Consider the following 26,563-nt stretch of genomic DNA (forward strand, 5'->3'; position numbering starts at 1 on the left):
TTTGGTAGTTCAGCTCGATCTATATAATTTGTATTATTTATAGTTTTTATGATGATTTTAGAATCTCCATCACATGAAGAGGTTTGGCTGGCAACAAAAGCAAGGAATGGTGTCAAAACAAAATCTAATTACAATATATAAGGTTTAAAAAAAAGTTTTATTCGACTCAACGTAATTATATATAACATTACGAAAAACTATCATAGCTTGACACATATAAGCAAATTATACTGATCTGTTATGAAATAACCAGATCTCAATACAGGTATTGGCATCTGCATGGGTTGAACAAGAGCCCCATATACACACAGGGATGGGAGTACTCGTTGAATCCAAATTTTTTTTCCATACATAATTTAATCACATCCAGATTGAGTATGAGCAGCCCCTACATGGATGGGTCAGTTTGGCTTAATTGACCAAATTATCAAATTTAAACTATGCCTTGTGTGGTCAACGTTACAGAGCCTGTGGGAAAAAAAATGCAATTGTAGTTGCCAATTATTGTATTTTTGTCCTGTTTTAAACATTCTTACTTATCAAATGTTGTATTAGTACTGTCCAGGTATCTACATAAAGTTAGATTTTTTTTATTTCATAGAAATGTTTTCATTGTGGAACATTTTACAAGACAGCATAAGCATAGTTTCTTGCCAGTATACATGAAGAAACACAGACTGTAAAGCAGCGTTATGCAGAAACTATCACAACTCAAACACACAAATAGATTTTTTTTAATAGAATAGAGAGAAAGTCAGGAAGAAATAGGAGAACAAGTAGGAATAAAAATAGCAGGAGGGAAAAGAAGGCAGGGCTGGGATATGTTACCATGTCCCAAGTGATCGCAGGAATGGTCAACCACTTAATCAGTGTCTACAGTATTATAAAATTAAACCTAACCATTTGTTGTGTTCACTCTAGGGTTTTGGTCGGACAAAATTCCGATAAAAAAAGATACCGCCCCCAAAAAGGGGTGTGGCTTTTGGGAGGGGCATTGTGTCACGACCCCCTGCCTATCACTCTTGGAGGCACGCCAAGCACTCATGGAGATGCTGGGCTGCCTCCAAGTTCTCACTGCAGTTTGAATAAATGCCTTCACCCTCTGCACAGTGCTCCCACCCAACTCCTCCCCCCCCCCCAGCAGGATTGATGGCCTGAAACAGGGAGAGACAAAGTGGCGTAGCGGGAGGTGGTGTGCCACGGATCTGCTGGTGTAATAGTGTTATTAGTGGGACGTTGGGGCACCTCCATAAAGACAGGGCACATTTTCTAAAAATTTAAAGTTGGGCAGGATGCAGCGCCCTTTCCTGAACCAAAGAGAAAATACATAGTATAATTGCTATCTGCCATTGGAAAGAGAGGAAACGTTAAAGGGGAGTCTATAGACTCAGGCCCACATCCAAACGATAAGAAAGATTAATGGAGAGGGGGAGACTCACAAAAAGAGAAAATCTTGAATTCAATAAAGGGTATGGGCAGCTAAATAACAAACAATGGGGAAATCAAGGTTCACCAAAGAGGTAATGTAAAACAATGGGAAGCAATAAATTGGAACTACAGAAATAGTCAGCTAAAAAGCACAGACGACGTCCTAAAATTTGAACTTGCTGCTAATGCTGGGCATACACTATACAATTATCTATCAGATATCTGTCTGGTTGGAATGAAATTCTGGTAGTGACCATTTGCTCATGAACACTGGAAAACAGTCAAAAATGTTTGTGCAGACAAATTAGTTAAATCTAACATATTTAACCAATTTGAACAATCGTTTTTGTCCCTTTCATGTGTTTGGGACCTGATGGTCGAATCTAATTTTCTCCCATACATTACCAGATTTTCATTTCAACCAACCAGATTGGACAGATATATGATAGATAATTGTATAGTGTATGCCCAGCATAAGGTGGCCTCTGCGGCACTGGAGCAGATGAAACTGAAATAGCCAGAAAAACCCAAATCCCCACAAAAAGTTCCTCATATTCTTTTAGGATGAATAGCTTGCCAGCAAGAGGCCTGAATGTGGATAGGAAAATCTCCCAAAAATGTGGAAATCTTCCTGTTGATCTAGGTCATGAGGGGGCGCAGAATACTTCTTTGATTCATTCACCACTTGATGACCATTTGCACCATCGGGTTGGGTACGAGATGCCGGCGCTCGGGATCCCGGCAGCCAGAATCCTGACACTGGCATCCTAACAGGGTTAGGATACAGACAGGTGTCGGTCGGTATCATGTGCCTAAACCTAACTTCTCCATAGCCCCCCCCCCCCCTTAATGCCTAACCCTAACCCTCCCCCAGGGTCTAACTCTAACCTTCCCGCTAACCCCACTACTTACCTTGTGAATGCCGGTGGTCAGGATGGCGGTCAGAACCTTTGTAAGGTTAAAAATAATTTACCTAACACTGAAGTGTTCAAGACATTATTTACTAACTACTGTACCAGTCGACAGAATGAACAAGTCTGGAGTTCTGCTTCTATGCCGCATGCAGATACTTTATGTCACGAATCTGGGTCTTAGCATATCTGACAAGCTCAGACACTCCTCCATTGCTGTATTCAGGTCTATGCAACACTCCTCCATTGCTGTTTCAGGCCTATGCAACACTCCTCCATTGCTGTATTCAGGTCTATGCAACACTCCTCCATTGCTGTATTCAGGTCTATGCAACACTCCTCCATTGCTGTATTCAGGTCTATGCAACACTCCTCCATTGCTGTATTCAGGTCTATGCAACACTCCTCCATTGCTGTATTCAGGCCCAAGCAGAAACATTCCAATTCAATTATTGGATGCACCTGAGCAGCTCAGCAGTGCTCACCTGATCCTCTGCTCTAATGGGGATGGAGTGTCTCCTATTTAAACCAGTCCCTGTGAGCAACGTCTTCCTACCCAAGATAGTTGCAGGCTCCAGACTTAAGCTGGCCACACACTAGACCAACTTACATCCAACCATCCAACTAGTTGATTGGTTGGAATGAAAATCTGGTAAGGTATGAAAGCAAATGACAATCAGCACTTTGCTCCCAAACACCGGAAAATGGACAAAAAACTGTTGTTTGAAAAAATTGTTTAGATCAAACATTTAACAAACTTGTCTGATGACCATTTTCATCTGTTTTCTGGCATTTAGGAGCAAATTGCTGATCATCATTTAATCCCATACCTTACCAGGTTTTCATTCCAACCAATCAACTAGTTGGATGGTTGGATGTAAGTTGGTCTAGTGTGTGGCCAGCTTTACGCCTGTAGCCTGTGATCGTATCCTCTGTAACTATCTGCTAATTTGTGGATTCTCACTATTTACCACCTGTGCTGAGTATCGTCACCTGCCAGCACCGCAGCTTCTATGCTGTATACAGACCTGCTTCTTCCACTCTGGTAGTAAACTAATTTGCTTACCGGTCTTCCACCTGCCGCTGTCTAGCGTTTACTATCAGTCTTCCACGGTGCATACAGACCTGTCAGCGCACAGCGTTCACACTGCATACCGAACTACTCCAACCAGTTCAGCCAGTAAGAATACTACTTTCCATCTACCGCTGTGTTCCGTTACATCAGCACCGCAGCATCCACGTTGTATACGGACCTGCTCCAACCATACTGTCACCTACCAGCGAGACAGCTTCCACACTACATACCAACTTGTTACTCCTCAGTGCTGAGCTGGCAAGTTCAGTCACGGTCTTCATTCCATCATACCGCTGGGAAAGTGCATGCAAATTACTTATGCCGTTTACCATGCTCAGTGGTTGTCCAGGTTATACTATTGTGCTGACCTTGTACTGATTTCCCTGCACTATATGCTATAGTCTTGGGCTGGTACAGAGAAGAGTGCTGGTTCCAGGGCTAAGGTTCAGTGTCAGTATACGGTCTGTACGCTGAGGTGTCCGGCAAGCTGTTTTGCCTATCCTGACTCTCATTTTCCGAGTTCCTCACTGGTTGCAGAGCAGTACCAGTTACAGCTTCCGCAAGTTATACTCTGTCTACATAGAACTCCAATTCCTGGCTTGAGTTCTGAATTCCTGTCTACCAGTATTATACTGTTCTGAGTTCCGGTGGTCACCCTTGTCCCTGGAGTATATTCCTGGTCTTACTGGCCTTCACAGGACATTAAACAAGGGGTTGCCCAGTGGACCTTGTCTGTTTACTCTGGTTCCAGTCCAGTATCCATGCATATCACAAGTCTGTGGTTCCTACATGGTCACTAGTGTACCTAAGCTCCTGTACATATCCATGAGCCAAAGTATCATCAAGCCACCTCGTTACCTATGCACATCAGTCAGTTCTAAGGGTCCTGAGCCGGTTCTACATAATACCCAGACCGTGAGACTTTACTGATAAAGCCATAATCTGTCTCCTTTCTATGTGTGTGTCACTGTGTATGCCTATATCACACGTTTATCTGAAACATGGGAGAGTTGGGGGCCCCACAATTTGATGGCAGTCCTGATGACACCTGCAACTATGGGGATACCCAAATGTGAATAAGGAGAATCGCCCGTTTCAAAGGATACAGCTTCCTAAAAGCCATTGGTGATTAACAGCCAATATCAACCTGCACTTATCTCCCCCAAACTAGCTGGAACACAGGTAGGAGCTGCCTTGATAGAAATAGGGGAGTTCCATCTTTTAATTAATGTAACTCATTAGTTATTCTTTGGTTACAACCAGACAATGACTGAAACAGTAAAAAACCCCACATAATTTGAAAGATGTGGGGAAATCCTAGAGCCTAAACTTTGTGTCAAATTAAAATAGAAATACCTTATTGGGCTACCATGTTATTCCTACACAGAGCAAAACCTTCAATCAAGTCAGCAAAAATCAGCCCAAATAAAAAAATAATGTATCATTTTCAAGTGCATAAATTTATTTCATGAAAACCTTCACATATAATTCTGCTATTTGCAATTTTGGAAAAGTTCATTGATAGCGAAGCAAGAACCACAAAGTATTTCTATTAATGGTAAAAAAACAAAAAAAACAAAAAACCATTTGTTTGCCTTTAGATAACTTTCTTGAAATTTCAATTACAAAATAAAATAAAATTTTGTGGATATTTTTGTTACATTTTATTTGAGGAGTTAGACAGAGCAAAAAAATGGTAGTGTCTGAAAATGCAATGTCTTCCAAAACACACACTGTAATATGAGTGGGTATGGCATAAAAAAGTGATTCATGTTGGAATGTGACAAACAGAAATAGTGTTCACTCTAGATCCGGGGCCGGACCTAGAGAGAAGACACATCTGCGTGCACCCAAGGACAGAGAATGGTGCGTGGACAATTAAAAGTGGGCATGTCTTAAGACGCATCCCCTTTTCGTCACTCTTGGGGGCATGCCAGTCACTTACAGACATGCCGGGCTGCTCCAAAGCGCTGCTGTCAGTGTGAATGGATGCTGGGCGCATGAATTCATTCACCAGCCGTGACCGTTACACTACAGTTTTCCCCACCCGCGGTGGCACCCGCAGGCTGTTTCAGGGAGCACCACGCCGGAGGACAGGGTGCTTTTTGCCCTTTAGAAATAGGGCAGGGCACTGCACCCCACTAAAAAAGCCTAGCTGGAACGCTAACAAAGATAGAAAAATGAGCTCAGTCCAAGACTGATAAACCCACAGCAATGAAAGAATTAAACTTCATCACTGAGATGGTTCAACTTTGTTGCTGTGATGGATTTCATTGAGCAGAAATAAACAGGAATATTTACAACATGAATTTCTCTGCAGAGTAGAAGTTATTCCTACTGTACATCTTTTATAGAAAGTTATTACAGAAATGAATTAAGAACAGGCTGGTCCTATAAATTCTGTATATTTCCCTTTTCATACAGAGGATACAGGAGAAATGCTTAGAAGAGACCATGTGATGTAATATGTGGATGACATCACAAAGGCTCTGACAATAGGGATCTGTGATGCTATAAGATTCTTTGGAGACACAATGTCTAGTGTCACTGGTGACAAAGGTGCAGACTCCTCAGCGCCATTAGTCTGTGTTAGTAGGTAACATTACTACTACAGCAGATACCTGAGAGTATTCTACAGAGTTTTCTTTCCTAATTTCTCCCATAGAAATTAGATATTTATTTTAATCCGTTTGAACATCTATAATCAGCTTCCTCACTGATCTCCCTCCAATTCATCCGATTCTTTAAAGTCATAAACGTCAGATTCGCTCCACTCAGCTTCTGCTCATCATCTATCATCACTTCTCTGCTCAATGAGGTTTGTAGTAGATGGGGTATGAAGGGAAGGATGGGTCTTAGTTATAGACTGAGAAAAGCATGGGAGGCTAGAGCGAGGTCATTGTGCCCTGGGCAAATTATTAATGGGGCACAATATATCACTAAAAGCAATGAATATTGATTAGAATATTTAGTAGTATAATGTATAGTTTGTAACGCACTATTATAGCAGAAGAATATGTTACATGATGTTGACCAAACTCAGGGGGGTTAGAAGGTGTGACAGTCTACCAGAGAATTCATAATTATTCTATGCAGTGTAGCAACATTAATAATGTTAATCTTCTTTATGTTTAGGAGAATAATGTATGCCAGTGTATTTACCATCTATATGGTGACCATGACAACCTACTTAATCAGACGATCTCTGCTGCCAAGTATGGACCGTCCAGTCTCTGCCACAGGTGATGCCTTAGTGGCGAGAATCAGGCAGAGAGAGGAATTGATGCAGATTCTAAGTGTAGTGTACTAAGATGAAGACACAAACACAGAGAGGGAGAGAGGCTGCGGATCTAATATCTCTGGAAAACACAACTGTGGAGGAGGGGACATAAGACAACAGAGGAACTTTGCCTGGGGAAGTGGACAGTCAGCATAGGAAATGCTTTGCAATTGAATTGGAACAGATGAGAATTACTCTCTGACCATTTAATTCACCTTTTCTTTCATATATTCTCCAATTTATATTTCATATACATTTTTTAGATTTTCATTCTTATTTAACAAATTGTACATTCAATAAATATTTGATTTTTAGTATTTATACTTACACTGTTTTATTGGCATACATTTAGAACACTCCTGTGATTTATCAATTACTAAAAGGATAGCATCCGCCTAGTTGTGGCTTATCACTACTTGAATAACCTGTAGAAGATTATGCTTTGTTCAATACATACACACACAAATATATTTTTCCCATTTTTGAGAATCAAACTCCTATAGAAATATGGGAAATCCCCAATAGGGACTATTTTATTAAGGCTAGGATCCCGGTCCTTTTTCACCACTGAGCGACATCAGATTAATAAATAAATATACCAATATGGGAGTACTCTGCAAGACTAAATTCTAGATCCACCCATCCATGTTGAAGTCACAATAAGCTATTTTCTATCTGGACTTACCTCTATATCTGTGTGCCAAAGGACAACACCTTTAGGACACAAACAGCGGTGTAATTACTATCTAATATAGGTCAATAGGTGGAGAAATAGATTTCCAGATCCATACTTGTTTAAGTCTGAATTTTTGGTTTTATTTCATCCAAATATCCAAGGACCAAATTCTAAGAACCCACCCTGCAACCACCTCTGGACAACGGTGTAAGATTGTCTATTGTGCAATAACTACGTGACCTAGATGAGTTAAAATAAACAGATTGTCTTTTGAAATTTCATAAACAGTACACACTATGCATTCATTTATCCAAAATTCCGGTACCTCCTTGTAGAAAATGTGAAGGGGAAGAACAATTTCTAAATATATGCATTGAAAGATCTATACAGTGCTGGTTTCATACCTATATCTCTAGAATATCTCAATTAACTAGGTTGTGAAGACCATCGAATCCAGGTTGGAAATTTTTACCCTACAAACTTTCTTAGCTCAAGTCTACAAACAACTCTTGGAGGAACATTGCAGAAATTTGTAGCGCAAGACATCCGCCAGGCCTAAGCCTCATCCCAATGACATATATGATCTAGGTCGCCCAGTGCAGCATAAAAGCTATGGAGAGGAGGATATTGTGAGTGGGAGAAGCACTTCCCCCATGCATCATGGTTACCAGTGAGTGAGAGTGAAAGTGACTCTCTGCAGCAAGCAAGAGACTCCTGCCAGTGATGAGTCAGTAGCAGCTGTTATAAGGAGGGAGAAATGATGCCTATGTACAGTTTGCCTGTCATGAAAGTGTGTGAAGTGAAGCAAGAGAGCTCTTGCACAGTGACACCAAAATCACATCACTCTGTGAACTTCGGGATTGCATGAGACTCAGATTCAGGCAGATTAGAACCAAAGAAGTTATTTCGAAAAAAAGCCTTACACAATACAGACACAATAAGCAGCAACAGAGTTGGCTGAAATCCAGACCATATACTTAATGGCACTAAGGGCCTGATTCAGTGTTGTACGTAAACCCAACGGTGTGCGTACAACACTGTTTGTGAGAGACCTGTGCATGTGTAGGACCTGTACTGCACATGTGCAGGTCTCCCTCTGAGAGATCGTTCGCAGTTCCCCCAAGTCACAGCCTGATTGGACGGGGCTGGCCTCCGTTCCAGAAATGTGGAGGTCTTACCCTCGTTTTTTGAGTTACGCAGATTGCCGGTGGTCTCGCAGAAGATTTCATGCTGCGCCTTAGGATGCAGCACTCAGATCTGCGATGCAGTCAGGAGGCGTCTATTTACTCCAGACGCCTCTTGCTGCATTGGCATATTAGCTGTACGGTACTGCACAGCCGCATACCACATAACTCTGAACCAGGCCCGAAGGTCTGAAATGCTGACAGGAGGATTTTTTTTAAATAGGCTCAGGTGACCACAGTCCTGGGGAAGATGAACTTCTGTTCTGAGACTCATATATAAAATTACTTATTTAGTATCACCTCTGTAGTTATCGAATATAACAGCTACGATTTCAACATCTAAAATTTGAGTCATCCAATCATCTTAAAGATTAGCTCAACTCATAACAAGTACTTTTATAATCTTGTTTCTTTAATAAATATATGTTTACCTTTCTCACCTTGAGACAGAGAAGACTTCCTGTCAAAATGCATGACATCAGTGCAGCCTGCTCAATCATGGGAGACAGACTGAGCGCTGGCCTGTTAAGGATCTGAAGCTGTGCCAATGGAGCTTAAAAACAGGATTTTGGTACTTACCGATAAATCCCTTTCTCCGATTCCACAGGGGACACTGGAGTTCAAGACAGTGGGGTATAGACGGTGGTAGAGTAGAGCCTGGCACTTTAAATAATTTAGAAGTGTGACTGGCTCCTCCCCCTCTATGCCCCATCAGCCCCAGTTTAAGAACTGAGCCCGAGAAGAGACGGAGGACAACAGGAAAACGAGGAGAAGGAGAAGACCACAGAACGGAACAAGACCGACTGAAGGAGAACAGAGGAAACCACTGCAGAGAATCATGCAGTCACACAACCATAGAAGGAACGAAACAACTGGCAGGTATGCAGCGCTGGGCGGGCGTCCAGTGTCCCCTGTGGAATCGGAGAAAGGGATTTATCGGTAAGTACCAAAATCCTGTTTTCTCCTTCATCCACTAGGGGACACTGGAGTTCAAGACAGTGGGGACGTCCCAAAGCCAACCTCCTGGGTGGGAAGCGCTGAGAACATGCCAACCCTTTGGCCAACCGAACAGGGCCCGCCAAGAACCAGAGGTTCAACGGAAAGGCAAGAGCTGGAGGATCAAATGTCGTGAGCCAGGAGACAATCAGAACTCCCTGCGGAACAGACACAGAAATACCACAACTTACAGCGTAAATAGAATGGAATAAGCGGCTAGCGAGAAAACACCCTCAGGTGAGAAGCATCCTAACGCTGTAAGCTCAGCTGAAAACAGACCAAGCCGGACTGTTGGGAGCAGAGAACTCCAACCCGAATCCATATGAGAAGGGCAGTAACCCGAGAACAAAACTCGAGAAAACCGTACCAGATTCAGAAACAGAAAGCTGCAACAGTCGCAGATAGCAGAATACCAGCACTGTTGGACATAGTCATAAAGATACAAGTATAACGATACCAATCTACAGAAACAGAACTGATCCTGTCCACAGACTCCTAACAGAGTATGCAGAAAGGTAAAAGACAAGGCCGAACAGTCACCATGAACCATTCTCGAAGTCCAACTACTACAAAGTTGTAAACCAGCGGAAGGGAGAGACCATAGAAGTCTCCAACGAGTGGAGATCACACTGGGAATGAGGCCGAGGCAGCTTTGAGAGGATTGAGATTACAATACCTGTCAGAGGGTCAGACAGCAGAACAACCCATTCTGAAAACAGAGTAGAAAACAGCGACTGAACACCTGCAGTCGAAAAGCAAATCACAGCCACAAACTTCAAAACCACACAGACAACTTCCAACATGATGGAAGTGCGTAGGCAGTACCAACCGCTGGCCTGAACATAGGGTGAACAACCAGGATACCCTAGTAGTTATAGAGCACGGATGCAACAGCCACGCAGGAAGCTACCAATATAGGGAAGCATTCCATACCACAAGGCTAGAGCACTAGGACAACCCTGAAGGTACCAGTCAGGTACCCGTCAATGTGATGAAAACATCCACAGAGACTGAACAGGAAATCCACCAGGCCCCCTGCGTAGGACATATTGACTGTCACACTTTAATGTAAAGATGTGCACTAGACCCTCAAAGCGCTTCAGTCCATAATCCCAACAGAACTAGTAGAAGAGTGTCACTAATCTCAATGTTGAAACTATGCACCAGGGAAGCTCTAAAGTGTAGAGCCAACTGATTAAAAAAGCAGATGGCTGCTAGGACCGCAGCTAGGGTGCATAAGGGAGAAAGCGGCTATGCAATGACAGGTTGAGCATTAGTGGGGTAAGCCCGCTTACCTGTGAGCGGCCAAAAGCCCTCTGGATGCTATGTAGAATGTCACTGACCTTTTTCATCTCACAGCAACCTGCCCCGTCAGGTATAGGGAATAGCTTCAGTGGGCTAAGACCCAATGCTCTACAGCACGGACTTCAGTCTGGAGATGTTGCAGTAGAAAACACTGTATAAACTAGCAAAATGTTAGTGGAGGCAGGAAGGTCGTTCAACAGGACTCTATACCTGAGCTTGTTATATTAGGGATGTGTATCCATATAGACATTATACCTATACCACAAAACGTTCTACTAGTTTAAGTATCAGTACATTAACACTTATAATGGAGAAGTTTGTATTACGCCCATCAATCTAATAAAATCCAGGCCTGACCCTGCCTATATCGGCGGGGCCCTAGGCCTTCATGTAATTTAACAAATGAATCCCTGATTACAGAATAGAACCTGGATTCTCTATGTACAGATAGAATGTACCTAGGGGCCCTTTAGAGACTCATGTTATTGAGATATGTGACAAGACATTAATATGGAGTACCGGAATCTATACTGAGAAGGGTACCTGTACATAGACAGAGTGCATTAGTTATCCCGAGAAAGGAAGGGACATATCTGTAGTGATAACCAATAGGGTTAAAAACCAGGTTTTGCCAATTATTAGAAAATATGCATACAAGTAATGGGAATATATCAGTATATATACACCCGTACATATAGATAAACATAGTTGCATAAGAAGGCCATCTCTTTGAAAGAAAGAGTAGTGCCAACATAGCAAGTTAACTTGTCAGACTCCGGCATCGGGAGATCAGCATGCTATATTCTCAGTGTCTTTTAAGTTTGCTACCAAGTGCAAAGTTAAAATAATCATAGATCACCGTAAAGGGGGGCGCCATAGATAGGGACTAACAAGAAGGAACTATAACCCCAGAAGGATGGAAGTACATACCTTTATATACAAGAAGGCCCCAGTCATGTATAGGGTTCATAATATAAGCAATGTCTATCACTATGTAAGCTGCAGAACATGACTCTAGTCTACAGAGCCACCATTTAATATATATATATATATATATACACACATGTATACATATATATATATATATATACACACACACACAGATAAGCTGACAGCTTTGGTAATCGCAGGCGGCTTCCCATCCGTGGAAATATAGGTACGTACACACACCCACATACAAATCCTTAGGGAGAGATGGTGTAAAGCGGAGTTATTGTACCAACTACTGGATGAGGAGAGTCCAGACTTCAATTGCAGAATCCTTCTTTTAATAAGCTAAGTACCAGACATAAAACTGATAACAGATCCTACCTCTGCCTTATAAGGATAAGAAGCGATATATATATCTCCACATATGCATACCTACATACAAGATTAGTAGGTGCGATAATATTTAAATTTAGAACATGAGCAATACACGTATATGTTCTATAGCAGGGCTTAGTATAAATACATGTGGCTTACCTCAACGCAGGGAGACTGCTCAAGTGTTGCGTCTAGCCATCAGCCTGCTACGGTGTAATGGGCAGGATATTTTATCAGTGTGCTGTCCCAGACTGGTATCGAACCTGGGACCCTTCTATTACTGGAGTGCTCGTCTTAATCAGTTGAGCTATATATGTGTGCAGAAGAGTAACAATCCACAAACTTAAGGGATTACTGTCCCCAAAAAGTGAGCTGTATTCTAACAGAGCCTTCCCAACATATTAAAAGGGAGACCTGTCCCTTGGGAAAAACCACAGCGCAATCCCCCAATCTAAACAGGGGATAAAGGCCTGCTGTTGTTATTAACACAGCTAAAGAAGTGGCCGTCCCGGCCTCTAATGCTGGGCCACAGGGATGGTAAGCCCAATATGGGATTCTCGTTCCTGAGAATGGATGATTCGGGAGGACCTGACCCAAGGCCTGCCCCCTCAGCCAACGCTGGGTTGAGACCCAACCCAATGGAGAGTTCTCCTCACCCACAGATATCGTTTCAATATTTTTGTATATGTGCTGCCAAAGCGTGCACTGGAACATTGTCAACCTTGCGCAGTGTGCTAATTAACCTCTCTGGAATAAGGCTTGTCCATAGACCACCCGATTAGCAGAGTAGAAAAAAGGTATACACATACATACACTATATATATATATATACACATACACACACATATATACATACATCCCTATATGGGATTATACACACACAACACGTACATTGTAGGCGCCGGGACACGGGGAGCGATCTGCAGAAGTGACAGAGATGACTCTTACATTGCGCTAGGGTAAAGTTATACCGCGCTGTGTTCGCAAAATGTCCATGCTAGCCTGGAAGAGTCCCGGCTAACATAAGCTGTCCCCTCAACAGAACCGCATAAAGCGGAGTCATAGTGCACCTGCTAAGCGGAAGGTTGAGGGAGGGGCAGCAAAAGGCTAGACATATCCATCAGAGCAGCAGGTGTTAGGGCAATGAGCTATACTGCTGTGGAGGGCGCCGAAGCGGCTTAAACACAAGAGCCCCGAAGTAGCTAGCGCCGGAGCTTATACATTAAAGCACCGCCTCAGCAGACTAACAGCTACGCTGTTATAAAACACACGCAAGCACAGTGAGAATATACAAACTCCACACAGGGTCATAGTGGGAAACAAACCCATGACCTCAGTGCTGTGAGGCGGCAATGCTAACCATTACACAGTCTGTGCTGCCCTGTTAAATATATACAGGCTGCCTCAGTGCGACTGGCGCTGTACCTACAGTGAGAGCTCCAGCGCTTTTCGTAAGTGATAGCGCAGTCAGCCGTCTGTCACTTACCTGACCTACAGTTAACGGAGCTTCAATACACATCTCCCCCTTGTGGGGGGAGGGGCAGGAGACCCGGACTCAGCCGGCGGCGGGACCCTTTTCTTCCCCGAGCAGGAGTGAGTCAGCGCTGCTACACAACGGACCCTCTTAATAAAAGGGGGAGTTGTTTATATTGTAAGCTGTCCCCTCTCCTTAAGAGGGAAGCGCGCTCCCTTGCCGGCGCTGGTCCGCGCTGCATACTCTTAAAAGAACACCTCTCCTGCGAAGCGGGAGAGGAGAGCCTCAGCTGATGTCCACTGCTCCAGTGAAATGACTCAGCGCTGTGCTTGCCGGCTATTGCTGCTGCGGAGCAATAAGGGGGAGAACCCTTACAAATGGCGCCGCTGTTGCAGGACGCGCCATAAGTTTCTTCCCCGAGCAGGATGTTTGTTTAGGGCAGGTCTCGACGCCGGGTCCGTGCGCTGATTAAGACAGCGGGACTTAGTAGCCACAGCAGCCCGCCATGTGTGAGGAGGGCAAGCGCGATCGGCGCTGCTAACGAGCTCTCCTATGCAGCAGCGCCGACAGCCGCGTGGTGCTCACAGCGCGGCAGTGAGGAGGAAGCCCGACTATAATAGGCGCCGCTAGATTGCATGACACGCCTCCAGCAGCCCCAGCAACGACCGGGGCTGTAATTTGCGCCCTCGTGACTACAGCACCTGGTGACCCCCTTGTCCTGGTATCCGAAGTCAGGGAGAGGGTGGTGCGGGGGCAGGGGAAAGTCGGGCCCTCCTAACAGTGACTGTGTCACTGAGCCCAGCTATACTTCCACTGCTCCTGCTAATCAGGAGCAGTGGTCATACTTACAGCTGTTGCGGCCGGGAAGCTGGGCTGAGGGGGCGGAGAGGAACCCGGACACATGCCGGTGTCAGCAGTGGCGGGTCTTCTCGGGGTCCGATGACTCCTTTGTGTGTGCCCCCTCCTCAGGGTCACCGGACACAGGCTGCAGTAGCCGTGTGGTGCCCTTCCCGGCGGCTCCCACGTAGCAGGCAGACTGCCACAGCAAGCAGCCTGCCTATCCTCAGTCAGCTGAACTGCTATAAAAATTAAAAAATATGAAAAAAGGCTGGAGACAGCCTGATGTGCGACCGGCTCTCTCGGGCACATTCTAAAAACTGGGGCTGATGGGGCATAGAGGGGGAGGAGCCAGTCACACTTCTAAATTATTTAAGGTGCCAGGCTCTACTCTACCACCGTCTATACCCCACTGTCTTGAACTCCAGTGTCCCCTAGTGGATGAAGGAGAAAAGAAGTCCATCACGTAGGACTGGACTGACCAGGAGAGCTTAGAACAAGAGGTTTCCGACAAATATGACTTAACCAGGGTAGCCAAGAAGGCATGCTACAGCATTAGAGAATAAAAAAACCTTTACAGTCTCTTTTTCACCCCTTAGCCTGTGAGTTTATGCCTCATGAGGGACATCTGCCAACCAGCTAACTATAGGTCTAACACTCAGAAGTAAGGACACACAGAACAGGCATGAAATAGTTTTCTTTTCAAACTTCCATACCGTGCTACATTACACTCGCTACAGAGAGGTAGCAGGGAGAAAGAAAGAGACCACATTGAGTGCAGATAGGGGAGGGAGAAGATCTCTTTCAAGGCTGAATCCTGGGTGTCAGGAAAAAACTAACAAAAGTCAACTTTAAAAAAAAAAGACTAGCACAAGAGACATTTGCAGCTCTAAATTGTTTGCGGACAACACTTGAAGCTAAGCTTTCCGTCTGCTAAAGAAGGTTCAGTAGAAATAGTATTGGCCTCTTTAATCAAGCCCTGTGGGTGGTGCTGAATTCAAATGTGAGTTATGGTCCTCATTTATTGAAGAAATGAAAAAAAATATATCTAATAAATGAAGTTTACACAATTAAAAACTGAATGTGTTTAAAGGGCAGAATTTCATATTTAGAAGTGTAATTCCGAATAATCAATTTTTGTTAATTCACAAACTTACCGATTATTTTTGGTTGAGGCTTTTGAGTCCCTCTGTATATATCGATCCAGCTCCAGCAAGCTGAACCAATGAGAGAACTCCTGGTGGCGGTAGTGAACGATACAAGTATTAAGAGCCACATTACTCTGAACATCAATGGAGGTGACCTGATGGAAGAGAACATAAAATAAAATTGAAAGCTATTTCCTGGTATTCACAATGCCTTAATGTTCACACACAGAAATGTTTTTGTTTTTTTTAAATAAAAGTTTTCTAGTTATGCCATTTGGGTTAGTTACCCAAAAATTATTTAAAATCCAAAATTAGAGGTTAATCCCAGTTGAAATGAACGAAAAAGAAATCGTGACAGTTTACAATAATGTCTACAGACAAACCCCCCCCCCCACCCCCCCCCAAAAAAACCCCATTATATTAGGGTTTTGTTTTTTGATTCCATGGTAGCCTAATGGGATAAATGGTTCTCTTCCGAGATAGATAGTAAAAAAAAGTTCATGTCCCCAGTAGGTATATCTTAGCACTCCTCCATACTGTACATTCCTTGTCTTTTTTTTGTGTCTTCATAGCAAATAGTAAGGAAGCCGCTATACTAGACTATAGATCTAAACATCCACTGAAGTGACTGCCTTTGATGAAGCCCACCGAGGACAGGGGATAATGATAAAATGGACTGCTCTCTACTATATTAATAGTGGGCAAAGTGACAAAGGTGACTAGCTTTAGGTGCAAAACTGTTTCCTAGCACAAAGCATTGTGCGCACAGCGGCATCGGAATAACCCATGGCCTTCAGAAGGGCTGTCTTAGCAGCTACCCCATCAAAACCAGGTGAGGGAGATCTGGATACAGAGTGAGAAGGTCAGGCCTGAGAGGAGGACACCAAGTGGGAGCCAGGGACATTTGCCTGCAATCCACATACCAGGCTCGGCGTGGCCAATCTGGTACCACCAGGATGGATGAACCTCCCTCTTGCTTTAGATTGTGGAGAACCCGAGGGAGCACAGACACCAGTGGAAAGAGGTATATTACAGGAGACGTCCGTGGAACTTCCGGATCCAGAGTCCTGGAGCAGTACCAGGCCAGCTAGCTATTGTGGCGTGAGGCCATCATGTCTACAGAAAGACGGCTCAAGCAGGTCTACAAACTGCTGGGTTTGGAGGTAAACCACAAGTGGCCCGTAAGTTTCTTGTACTGCCCTGATGATTTCTGTATAAAACCGCAGTCGTATTGTCTGAATGGATTTTAAATGATCGGCCATGTAGAAGGGGCCTTGCCTGGCAGAGAACTTTGTAGATTTTCCCGAATTCCAGGATGTTGATGGAAAGTAGGGACTCCTGCACTGTCCATCAACTCTGTAATGTTAAATTGAGAGATCCCGCTCCACACCTCCTCAGACACGCTTCTGTTGTAAGCAGCGTCCAGTCCAAAATTAGGACGAGGCACCCCCTGTCTAAGTGGAAGGTCGGTAGCCACCACAGCAGGAAGTGACATACTTTCTGAGACAAAGAGAAGTGTTGGGACCAGATCTGGAAGTGGGACAGATTCCACTTGGAGACGAGCTCTGCCTGGAAATTCCTGTAGTTAAATTGTGTGAATTCCACCATGTCAAAGGTGGAAACAAGTTTGCCCAGAACTCTCATGCAGAAGTTGATGCATCTTTAGGAGCGATCTTATCAATCTTGTCCCTGGGGAGGAAAACTCATTGAGACCGAGGGCCTAAATAAGAGATGGATGGAATTGCAGAGGCGCACACAAGCGGCTGTACAATTCCGTCAATCTAAAATGCTAATGCTGCAGGAAGTGTCTGTAGGAAACAGACACGTCGCAGCCTGGAATCACCATCGCAACCAATCGGTCAGGCTGCGGAAGCTGAAACTTACTGCAGCCTGATCGCACTTGCGAGGTCAGGAAATGGCCTAGTCCTTTCTGGAAAACGGCGGCAACACACCCTGTTTCCGGAAATGGTGACCATTCACGCCCCCGCTCTGCCACCCTAAATGCCGCAGAATGTCAAACATGCTGTGGCTTGAGGGGTGGGGGCTGCGATCGTATGCACAGACCCCGAAACATCGGAGAAAGGAAGTGCTGTTGAGAAGAACAAAGGCTCAGCAGTGTGCCTAAGGCTGTAGAGAAGTGTCCAGAATCATCCCTAGGAACTGAAGACATTGGGACAGCACCAGGTTGGACTTCTGGAAGTTAACAATCCAGCCATGCTGTATGAGAATATGATGTGTGAGAGACACGTGATCTAAAAGTTTTGATAACGACGCAGCCTTGATGAGCAAATAGTCCAGTTAAGGAACAATGGTCACTCTCAGGGACCGGAGATGAGCAATCATCACTGCCATTACCTTGGTAAAGACCCTGAGTGCTGATTACAGTCCGAATGGCAGAGCCCATAACTGAAAATGAGACTCCCTGATGGCGAAGCGGAGGAATGTTTGATGCAGCTCCCAGATGGAAACATACAAGTATGCATCCTTGATGTCCAAGGACACCAGGAATTGCGCCACCTCCAGACCGTCAATGACCGAGTGCAGGGATTCCATATTGAACCTGTGAAACAATAGATAAAAATTTTACGATTTGAGATTCAAAATAGGCCAGACTGAACTATCCGGCTTTGGAACCACAAAGGGATCTGAATCCATGAGTGTGTTGATGCTCTGGAACTGGAATCAACACCTCGGAGGCCACAAGTCTGGCTATTGCCTGTTGCCTGTTGTGAAAGGGAGGGCCTCCACAGCCAGTTTTGACTCTGCATCTGCCTGCCAGGCCAAAGCTAAAGGGCACAGGGGGCAGCTGAAGCTGAGATTTTCTAACCTACTTGACCAATGTCTCTGGAGGCATCTCCCAGGTAAATAGCCGACTCCCGGATATGCTCTGCTAGGGGGATTTAGGTCAGCTCGCGGAGTATTAGACCGCAGACCCTCGAACAACTGTTCCGCCCATTTTTCAACAGCCTTGTTGACCCAAGAGCAGACTAAGGGCCTGATCCAGAGGTGGACGGAATTGTACAGCCGCACACAAGCAGCTGTGCAATTCCGTCCATTTAAAATGCAAATGCAGAAGGAGGTGTCACACACCTCCTTGCTGCATTTGCGTGATCCCAGAGTTGCGGCCCAGGTCGCAGCCTTGGATCACCATCAAAAACGGTCGCGATTGCTGTCAGCTAAAGCTTCCCGCAGCCTGGCCAGGTTCTGGCCTCTTGAGAAGCCAGGAAGTCTACGTGCACGCAGACCCTGGCCTTGTCTCTCGCTGCCAGGGAAGGCCCCCACTCCGCCTCCCAAACGGCACAGCCTGTCAATCAGGCTGTGGCTGGGACACACTGCAAGCGGGCTCGCAGTCGGAAGGCTGCACATGCGCAGTACACCTGCTGCGCATGCACAGTCCTCCAAACATCGGAGATGTGCGCTAACCATTGGGTTAGCGTACATCTCTGAATGAGGCCCTAAGGCCGGTCAGAGTAAAGCTCCTGTAACCATGTACATTTGAGGGTAGTCTACAAAATCTGCTCCGAACCCTATTTTAAAATAGTGGCCCCTGGAACAGGCAGTGTCTTTTTGGACAGTCAAGAGACTGACAGATCCACAGGCGGGAGAGCATCCCATTTGGCACGGTTACCTGCGGAAAAAGGGTAAAGGGAAAGAAAACGCTTGGTTATGTGGTTACTTTTTGTCTGGATGTTTCCAAGCTGCAGAAATCTACTCGTCCAGCTGGAGAGAAGTGGGGAAAGTAAATGCTAGTCTGTTTTTTTACCAAAGATATCCTGAGCCTTTGCAGGCTTTGAATCCGAAATCTGAAGCACCAGATTGAGGGCTTCAATACTTTGTGAACCCGTATCCTGTTCACGTGAGAAGTCTTCTACTTCTGAATTCTCCAATAACTCACCTTCCTGGGAGGTGTGATCCATGTCAGATTTACCCTCAGACTGGAAAATTCTGTCAGTCTCTTTTTTGATGGACGACGAGGGGAGGTCTCTGAATATCTGGAAGATGCCATGATTTGTACTGACCCATCAACAGATCGGGCTAACCCGAGCCCATGCCGGCTCAACTGATTGAAGAAAAGGAAAGGATCTAGAACTGTTTCCTTCCCCTGCGGCGGTCGCCCATTCCCCTTCCGGGAAGCCACCAATTCAGTAGTCAGCTTCGATATGACACCCGCTAAAGGTGGTTACTCAGGACGGAGAATCAGTTTGAACCGCATAAGCACCCATAGGGTCTGAAGTTAGAGACTCACAGGGATCACAGAGCGCCCGCTATCAGGACGGGCCTGTGAATATTTCTTCTTGCATCTAGAACAAGCAAACACTTTCTGAGAAATACTTTATTCCGAGGCAGATCCTTTTCCTGCCACAGTGAAGTTAGGAAACTCAGTCACTCAACAGATGGGCCTGGATGGACAGATCTCACACACACATTATATATATATATATATATATATATATATATATATATATATATATATCTCAGCACCAACTTAGATAAGGTTACTTGTTAGGAAGTGAATACAATTCAGCTGGATCACGTATAATAGGGCATTTGGGATTGCCCCTTAGTGCAGTATGTGTAGGTGTACAAGGTGTTTAGCGACTGACGTAGATATTACCAATGGTGTTTACAAGGTGCTTCTGAAATCATATAATAGCATATGTATAAAAAAAATATATAACAATTTATTTGATATGACATACAAACAGCAGTCTAATAATTGTTTGTTTGTGTGTCATATCACATAAATTGTTATATATTCTTTATACATATGCTATTATATGATTTATGAAGCACCTTGTAAACACCATCGGTATTATCTAAACACCTACACACACAGTATATATATATATATATATATATATATATATATATATATATATATATACACACACACACATATATACACATAGCAGCGGGATGGCGGCACTCAATGCAAAAAAAATGATTCTGCAGGCAGGTTGTTCACCAACGTTTCAATACGTGTTGCATTTTCGACAGGGTGCAAGACATAACAAACATGAACTTACCGGTTTAAATCCCCGTGGACTCTCCATGGCGCCAAGACGCTGGCGGATCCCGTCAAGCGTGGTGACGTCATCAGTATCGGGGGCCTTAATGAGAACTTGGGCCTATCTTGTTTTCTTTGAATGACTAGTTTTCTAGTTTTTCCGCTTTTAGCGTTAATTTTCATGGATTTTTGGTATATATATTTTTTATTTTTGTCGTTTAAGTTTTTTTCAGTTTATTTCTTCATTAGGATCATTTGGTTTGTATTTTGATTTATTTTTATTTTCTTACATTGTCTTATATATTTTATTTTTTATGTTTATGTTTTGATTATATGTCCCTCTTTTGTCTAGTAGCATCACTATAATATTATGTATGCAGCATTGATATCTTACTGTTTGTGTGTCCCTTCAGCCAGTATATTGAGCCTAGGCTAGTCTGTTTGCGAGGATAGTATATGTATTCTGTGTTGGGGTTGGTCTTTTTCTGTGCAGCATCAGCATTCATGCATGTGCAGGTTTTCATATTTATCTGATCACCCGTTTATTTATGCTGTCCCCTTCTTTGTTTGATTACGCTTCCTGTTTATGTTTATGTATCCTAGCAACGGTTCTGTTCTTTTCCTGCTTGTAGGGGAGATCACATGGTTTGACCTCCGTGACGCCGCGATACTGATGACGTCACCACGCTTGACAGGACCCACCAGCGTCTCGGTGCCATGGACAGTCCACAGGGGGATTTAAACCGGTAAGTTCATGTTTGTTATATCTTGCACCCTGACGAAAATACAACACGTATTGAAACATTGGTGAACAACCTGCCTGCAGAATCATTTTTTTTGCATTGAGTGCCGCCATCCAGCTGCTGTTTATGGTTTGCTGTCTGATTGTCTTCTGGCTTCAACGGTGGGCACCTGCGATTAGTTGCCATTGGTGCTGTATATGGAGGAGTGCTGCCCGTGCCTACTCTGTTCTATATAATATATATATATATATATATATATATATATATATATATAATGAGGGGTGAGCGGGTTCGGTTCTACTCGGTTCCGTTCGGATTTAAAAACCGAATCTTATTGGCTATCAGCTGTCATGAGTTTTGGATAGCCAATAAGATTCAGTTTTTAAATCCGAACGGAACCGAGTAGAACCGAACCCGCTCACCCCTTATATATATATACATACATATATATATATATACATACACATACACACACACCATGAAAAAACAAAGTTGTAAGGACCAGCCGAGTCATATAGGGGGGAGGAGTCATGCACACAGAAGGCAATGCAAAATATATAGTATATATAAGTTTCTCTCCCCACCAAAACTCCTGCAACTCACGGCCCCTGCTGGCTGTGGAGACGTCGACGGGAGATAGCTGATGGCTAGTTGGAAACTCCTGTAGTGCAGCGCTGATCTCTGCTGTAGCGCAACGTTGTTAGTGAGAGAAGTTGGCGCCTTTACTAGACGCACCCGTGCACATGGAGGCAGACCCCGGAGCTAGAAACGGACCAATGGGGAGCAGTGTACCTTCCCCGCGCAGTTAAGTGAGTGGCTGTACGCGATTGGACTGCCGCCGTGAAGCTCCGCCTCTCCCAGACTGGCAACTTTTAAAATGTACGCATCATGATAGAAAGCATCCTACACACATGTTCCTCACCTGCATACTGGCTTTCAAGTGATTCAAACAGATGATCCTTTGTCGACTCTGTGACAATAATAGACCATCTGGAAAGTTGCAGAGACAATGTTGCATTAAGTTACACAGCTACGCCTCTCATCCATCAACATTGCGTTAACATAGTTTACTTTGCAGCAACAGTCTTTATTGTAGCTATGCATATAATATCCATATAATATTTGAGCAATGAACAAGATCAGATACATTAATGGATTACTCTACTTTGTCAGAACTATGCCTGCAAATGTTTTGCATTTGCCTAAAACTGGCCATGATCCATTGTCAAACTGACACAAAGCAAATACAATACCTTCAATTAGGAGTTCAGAGCTCATTTGTGCCAGTTCTGAGGTGCCAATGAACTTTCGCATGGGCAGCTGATCCTCCTCCCGTGTATAGAAAAACTGCAGCAGTTTGAGAGTCCAGTTCAAGTGCCTAGGAATAAGCAGAGAGCTAAATTCTGTACATTAAGTCAACTAAGCTTCGCCCCCCCACTGATAGTATGTCACTATTACCTCTGCTGGCTGTTCATAGACAGGACCACAGTGCTGCTCTCAAAACCTACATCTAGCTTGCAAGGTAACCTCGATATTAGCTGCAGCCACTTTGGAGGTGTGATGTTTCCTGTGAAGATATAGACAAACAGGTCAAAAGTATCAGTTTAAATACAGCAGTGATGTCACCACTAGTACTGTAACGTCATTTTAATTGGTCAATTCAAACTGTAGCCACAGTCAGGCACATTTGTAAAGGTTTAATCATAGCATCACAATGAAAATCAAACATGATAAATTAACTGGACATTCCCCTCATGGGACGTTTTATAACTGGAGGGCAACTCAATTAAAAGCTGTAGTAATTGATACAAATTGTGTACATCATGGCTTACGTCCTTGAAGCATGTTACTGATAATTATGTAGTGTTACCGCTAGGCTCTGCCCGTTTTAAAAGTGTTAAAATGCGCCCTGCCCTTATGGCGGTGCCCGACTGAATCATCCTACTGGGTTGTGTCTTCACCCGCTGTCCACAGAGTCTCGAGAGGATAACGTTGCATTGAAACAATCACAGCCAGGTGAATTTATGCTGTGCGCATGGCATCTGTTCACCCTGCAAGGAGATCTTGGGGGCATTACAGCATCTCCGTGAGTGCTGGGTACGCCACAACAGTGATGTAAAGCGGGCGCGTCTAAAGTACACGCCTTTTTTTGAGTGACCACGTCCCCTTTTCAGGCGCACGTGCTGAAAGTGACCTTTTCCCAGCCAGGCGCCCTGCCCCCGTGCACGTCTAGAGGTAACACTAATCCTGTAATTCAATAGTAAATGGCAATTTGAAGGCATTATTTCTACAGTGCCTGATCTCGATGTAGTACATGAAAAAGTGGGGAAGTCATCATGAACCCTAAAATGGCAAACAGCAGCAGACTACTAATAGAAGACAGTGGCCATAAACAAAAGTATTGGAGGCTGTTAAAAAGTGTCAAAAGTTTGATTTATAAATGTTTTTAAAAACAGTAGAAAAATGATAGGCAGCAAAAAAAAAAAAAAAAAAAATTGTAGAGAATAATTTGGAATAGATTAAAATGTCTCTAATGGCATGTTTAACAATACAAGTTAGTAAATATTGCAACTCCCATCTGCAAGTTCAAAAACCACATTAGTCATCAAGACAACCCTGCTACATACATTTCCCACACAAGGAAACACATTTTTGAGATTTTTACAAAAAAATATCATGAAAAATGACTTTTTTTATTGGCCAAAGTTTACCATTTAAGAGTCTCCAATTGAATTATTCTTCATTGGGAGGGGTTTACCAGAGGTTTTGCACTAGGTTCTAACATTTTCACCTGCCCCCTCCCAGGCCAGTCACGCCCCATTTTTCAGGAGCACGCGCGCCCCTCACCGCCCTGCCCGCAGTCTAATGGGAACACTAGGAATTTCCCCAAATTTTCATTTTAGGGAGGTGTGCACCAAAAATGTAATCTTACAGGATTAAGTGGACGAGAATTGAATTGCAAATATCTCAGAAGCAATTTTGACACATTCAACCTAATTTGCTCCTAACTGAACTGACCCTCTCATGTACCCGTGATTGGGGTACTGTCCTAATCCATATTTATCCTCTGCTGAGGGAGATCTCTGGGCAAATAGAACCTCTACATACGGGGACTGATACTGTGGAGTATACGGTTAGGCTGCCTGCATCACATCCTGCTGGCAATTCACATTTCACATCATGAAGTGTAACAATTCCAGCATGGTAACTATTAGCACCTGCACATCATATCATATCCATGAAATGAAACGCAGCATGCTGAAATGGGGCCCAGGTATAACAGTAGCTCTACTCTGGTGTCCTTCCTATATAGGATCTTCAATTCCCTCAGTGATCCCCCTGGCACAGACGTATACCGAGAAAAGGAAGGTGGGGAACTCAATTTTAAGCCAACAAGTGGAAATGCCTTCAAACCTTTTAAAAAACAGCAGTATTACATATAAAATGTCCTGCATGCATATTACAAAACAAAACTGTCTCACAACAAATCCTTGTGCACATATGAAACTGATAATGAGTTTGATATGAAGTTAGCAAGTTCCAAATGTGTTAATGATTGATTTGTAATGCTATTGGTGCCAACCTGTGTCAGCCTGTTCCACTCCTTTGTTGCTCCCCTCCATTTTGCTCTGGACTGTTGAAACCAGCCTCTTCTGCAGCAAGTCACTGTGAAACAGACTCTCGTGCACCTCTGAATGTAGACTACGCACTCTCAGACTGACCGCTCGCAGGCGCTTTTCATTGATGCTGCATTCCAGTGTAATAGCCATTGACAGCTCTGCCAAACAAGCTTCATCCTGCTGAAAAAAATTTTTTTTTCATAAAATCAGCTTATAAAAGTCTATTTAAATGTCTGTCTGCTATGTAACTAAGCATTTTCTGGAAAGAAAAGAAAATGACACATACTTACCTAGATAACTCCTTTTCTTCGAGGTCCAGTGTCCACAGGGAAGGGGATATTATGGTTGGAGAGATCCAGGCACCAAACAGTTAAAACATCAGCTCCCAGCATGCCTCAGGTCCTCCTCCATATCTACCCCACCCCTAGCCATAGGCCTTCCAGTTTAGTTAACAAGCCTCAAGGCGGGAGCAGGAAATAGGAGAAGGAAGAGCAATCGTACGGGATGGAGTTATATGACCGGCGGGCGCAAACTGCCATTAATACAATCCCATTCCCAATGGTACATCAGAAACACTCACACAAAATGAGGGAATCTGTGACCGAAAGACAAAAACTACCCATGCAGCCAGGTTCGTCAGGGTGGGTGCCATGTGGACCCCATGGACCTCAAAGAAAAGGAGTTATCTAGGCAAGTCTACAATAACTCTAATTTTCTACTTCATGGTCCAAAGGGATACCATGGGGATCTCCTAAAGCAGTCCCCCTAAGGTGGGGAAGCTCCTGAGCTGAAAGGAGAACTCGTTGCCAAATGGAAGTATCCTGAGAGGAAAAAGTATCAAAGGCATAGAGCCTAAGAAAAGTGTGGACAGAAGACCACGTGGCTGCCTTGCACAATTGTCCAGCAGATGCACCACGACTAAATGCCCACAATGGCCCTACAGACCGAGTAGAATGTGCTGTCACCGTGCTTGGGACAGGGAGATCAGCCTGTGTGTACACCTGAGAGTTAGTCATGCTTGCCATCTCGCCAGAGTCTGCTTATTAGCTGGCCATCCTAGTTTGTGAAAACTATATAATACAAAAAGAGCATCTGATTTTCTAACAGAGTTTGTGCGCTCCACATAGATACGGAGAGCACGAATTACATCCAGGGAGTCTTCACCTATAGAAAGATCTGGAGCCTGAAAAGCTGGTACTAGAATTTCTTAATTTACATGAAAACGGGACACTACCTTAGGAAGGTAACTCTCCTTTGCACAAAGAACAGCTTTATCCTGGTGAAAAATAAAAAATGGAGAGCGACAAGAAAGCACTGTCAAATCAGAGACTCAGACTCTGGGAGCAGAAAAGATAGCAACAAAAAGTGTCTTCGCTGTCAACCACTTCAAATCTAGGAGTGTAGAGGTTCAAATAAGGAAGCTTGTAGCCCCTTAAGAACCAAAGACAAATCCCTCGGTGCTGGCTGTGGAACAAAAGGAGGATAAACTCACAGAACTCCTTGGAAAAAAATTCTAACATCTGGTAATAAGGCAAATCTTCCTCTGCAACCAAATTGACAGTGCAGAAACCTG

General features: G+C 44.0%; 1 protein-coding gene across 1 annotated transcript in view; it reads right to left on the bottom strand.

The window, feature by feature from the left end:
- The window catches only part of LOC148481307 (bridge-like lipid transfer protein family member 2), a gene marked incomplete at its 3' end in the record, with an annotated part of 95,101 nt that overhangs the window by 47,846 nt on the left and 20,692 nt on the right, over positions 1-26,563 (bottom strand). Inside the window, exons 7-11 of the mRNA XM_088453666.1 lie at positions 24,954-25,170; positions 22,829-22,937; positions 22,624-22,748; positions 22,293-22,360; positions 15,629-15,774 (exon numbers count right to left, since the gene is read on the bottom strand). Of these exons, the coding sequence (XP_088309792.1) occupies positions 15,629-15,774; positions 22,293-22,360; positions 22,624-22,748; positions 22,829-22,937; positions 24,954-25,170 (665 nt within the window). The remainder of the gene's footprint in view (positions 1-15,628; positions 15,775-22,292; positions 22,361-22,623; positions 22,749-22,828; positions 22,938-24,953; positions 25,171-26,563) is intronic.

Source organism: Taudactylus pleione, unplaced genomic scaffold (genome assembly GCF_031769625.1).
Source record: "Taudactylus pleione unplaced genomic scaffold, aTauple2 ptg000585l, whole genome shotgun sequence".
NCBI lineage: Eukaryota > Metazoa > Chordata > Amphibia > Anura > Myobatrachidae > Taudactylus > Taudactylus pleione.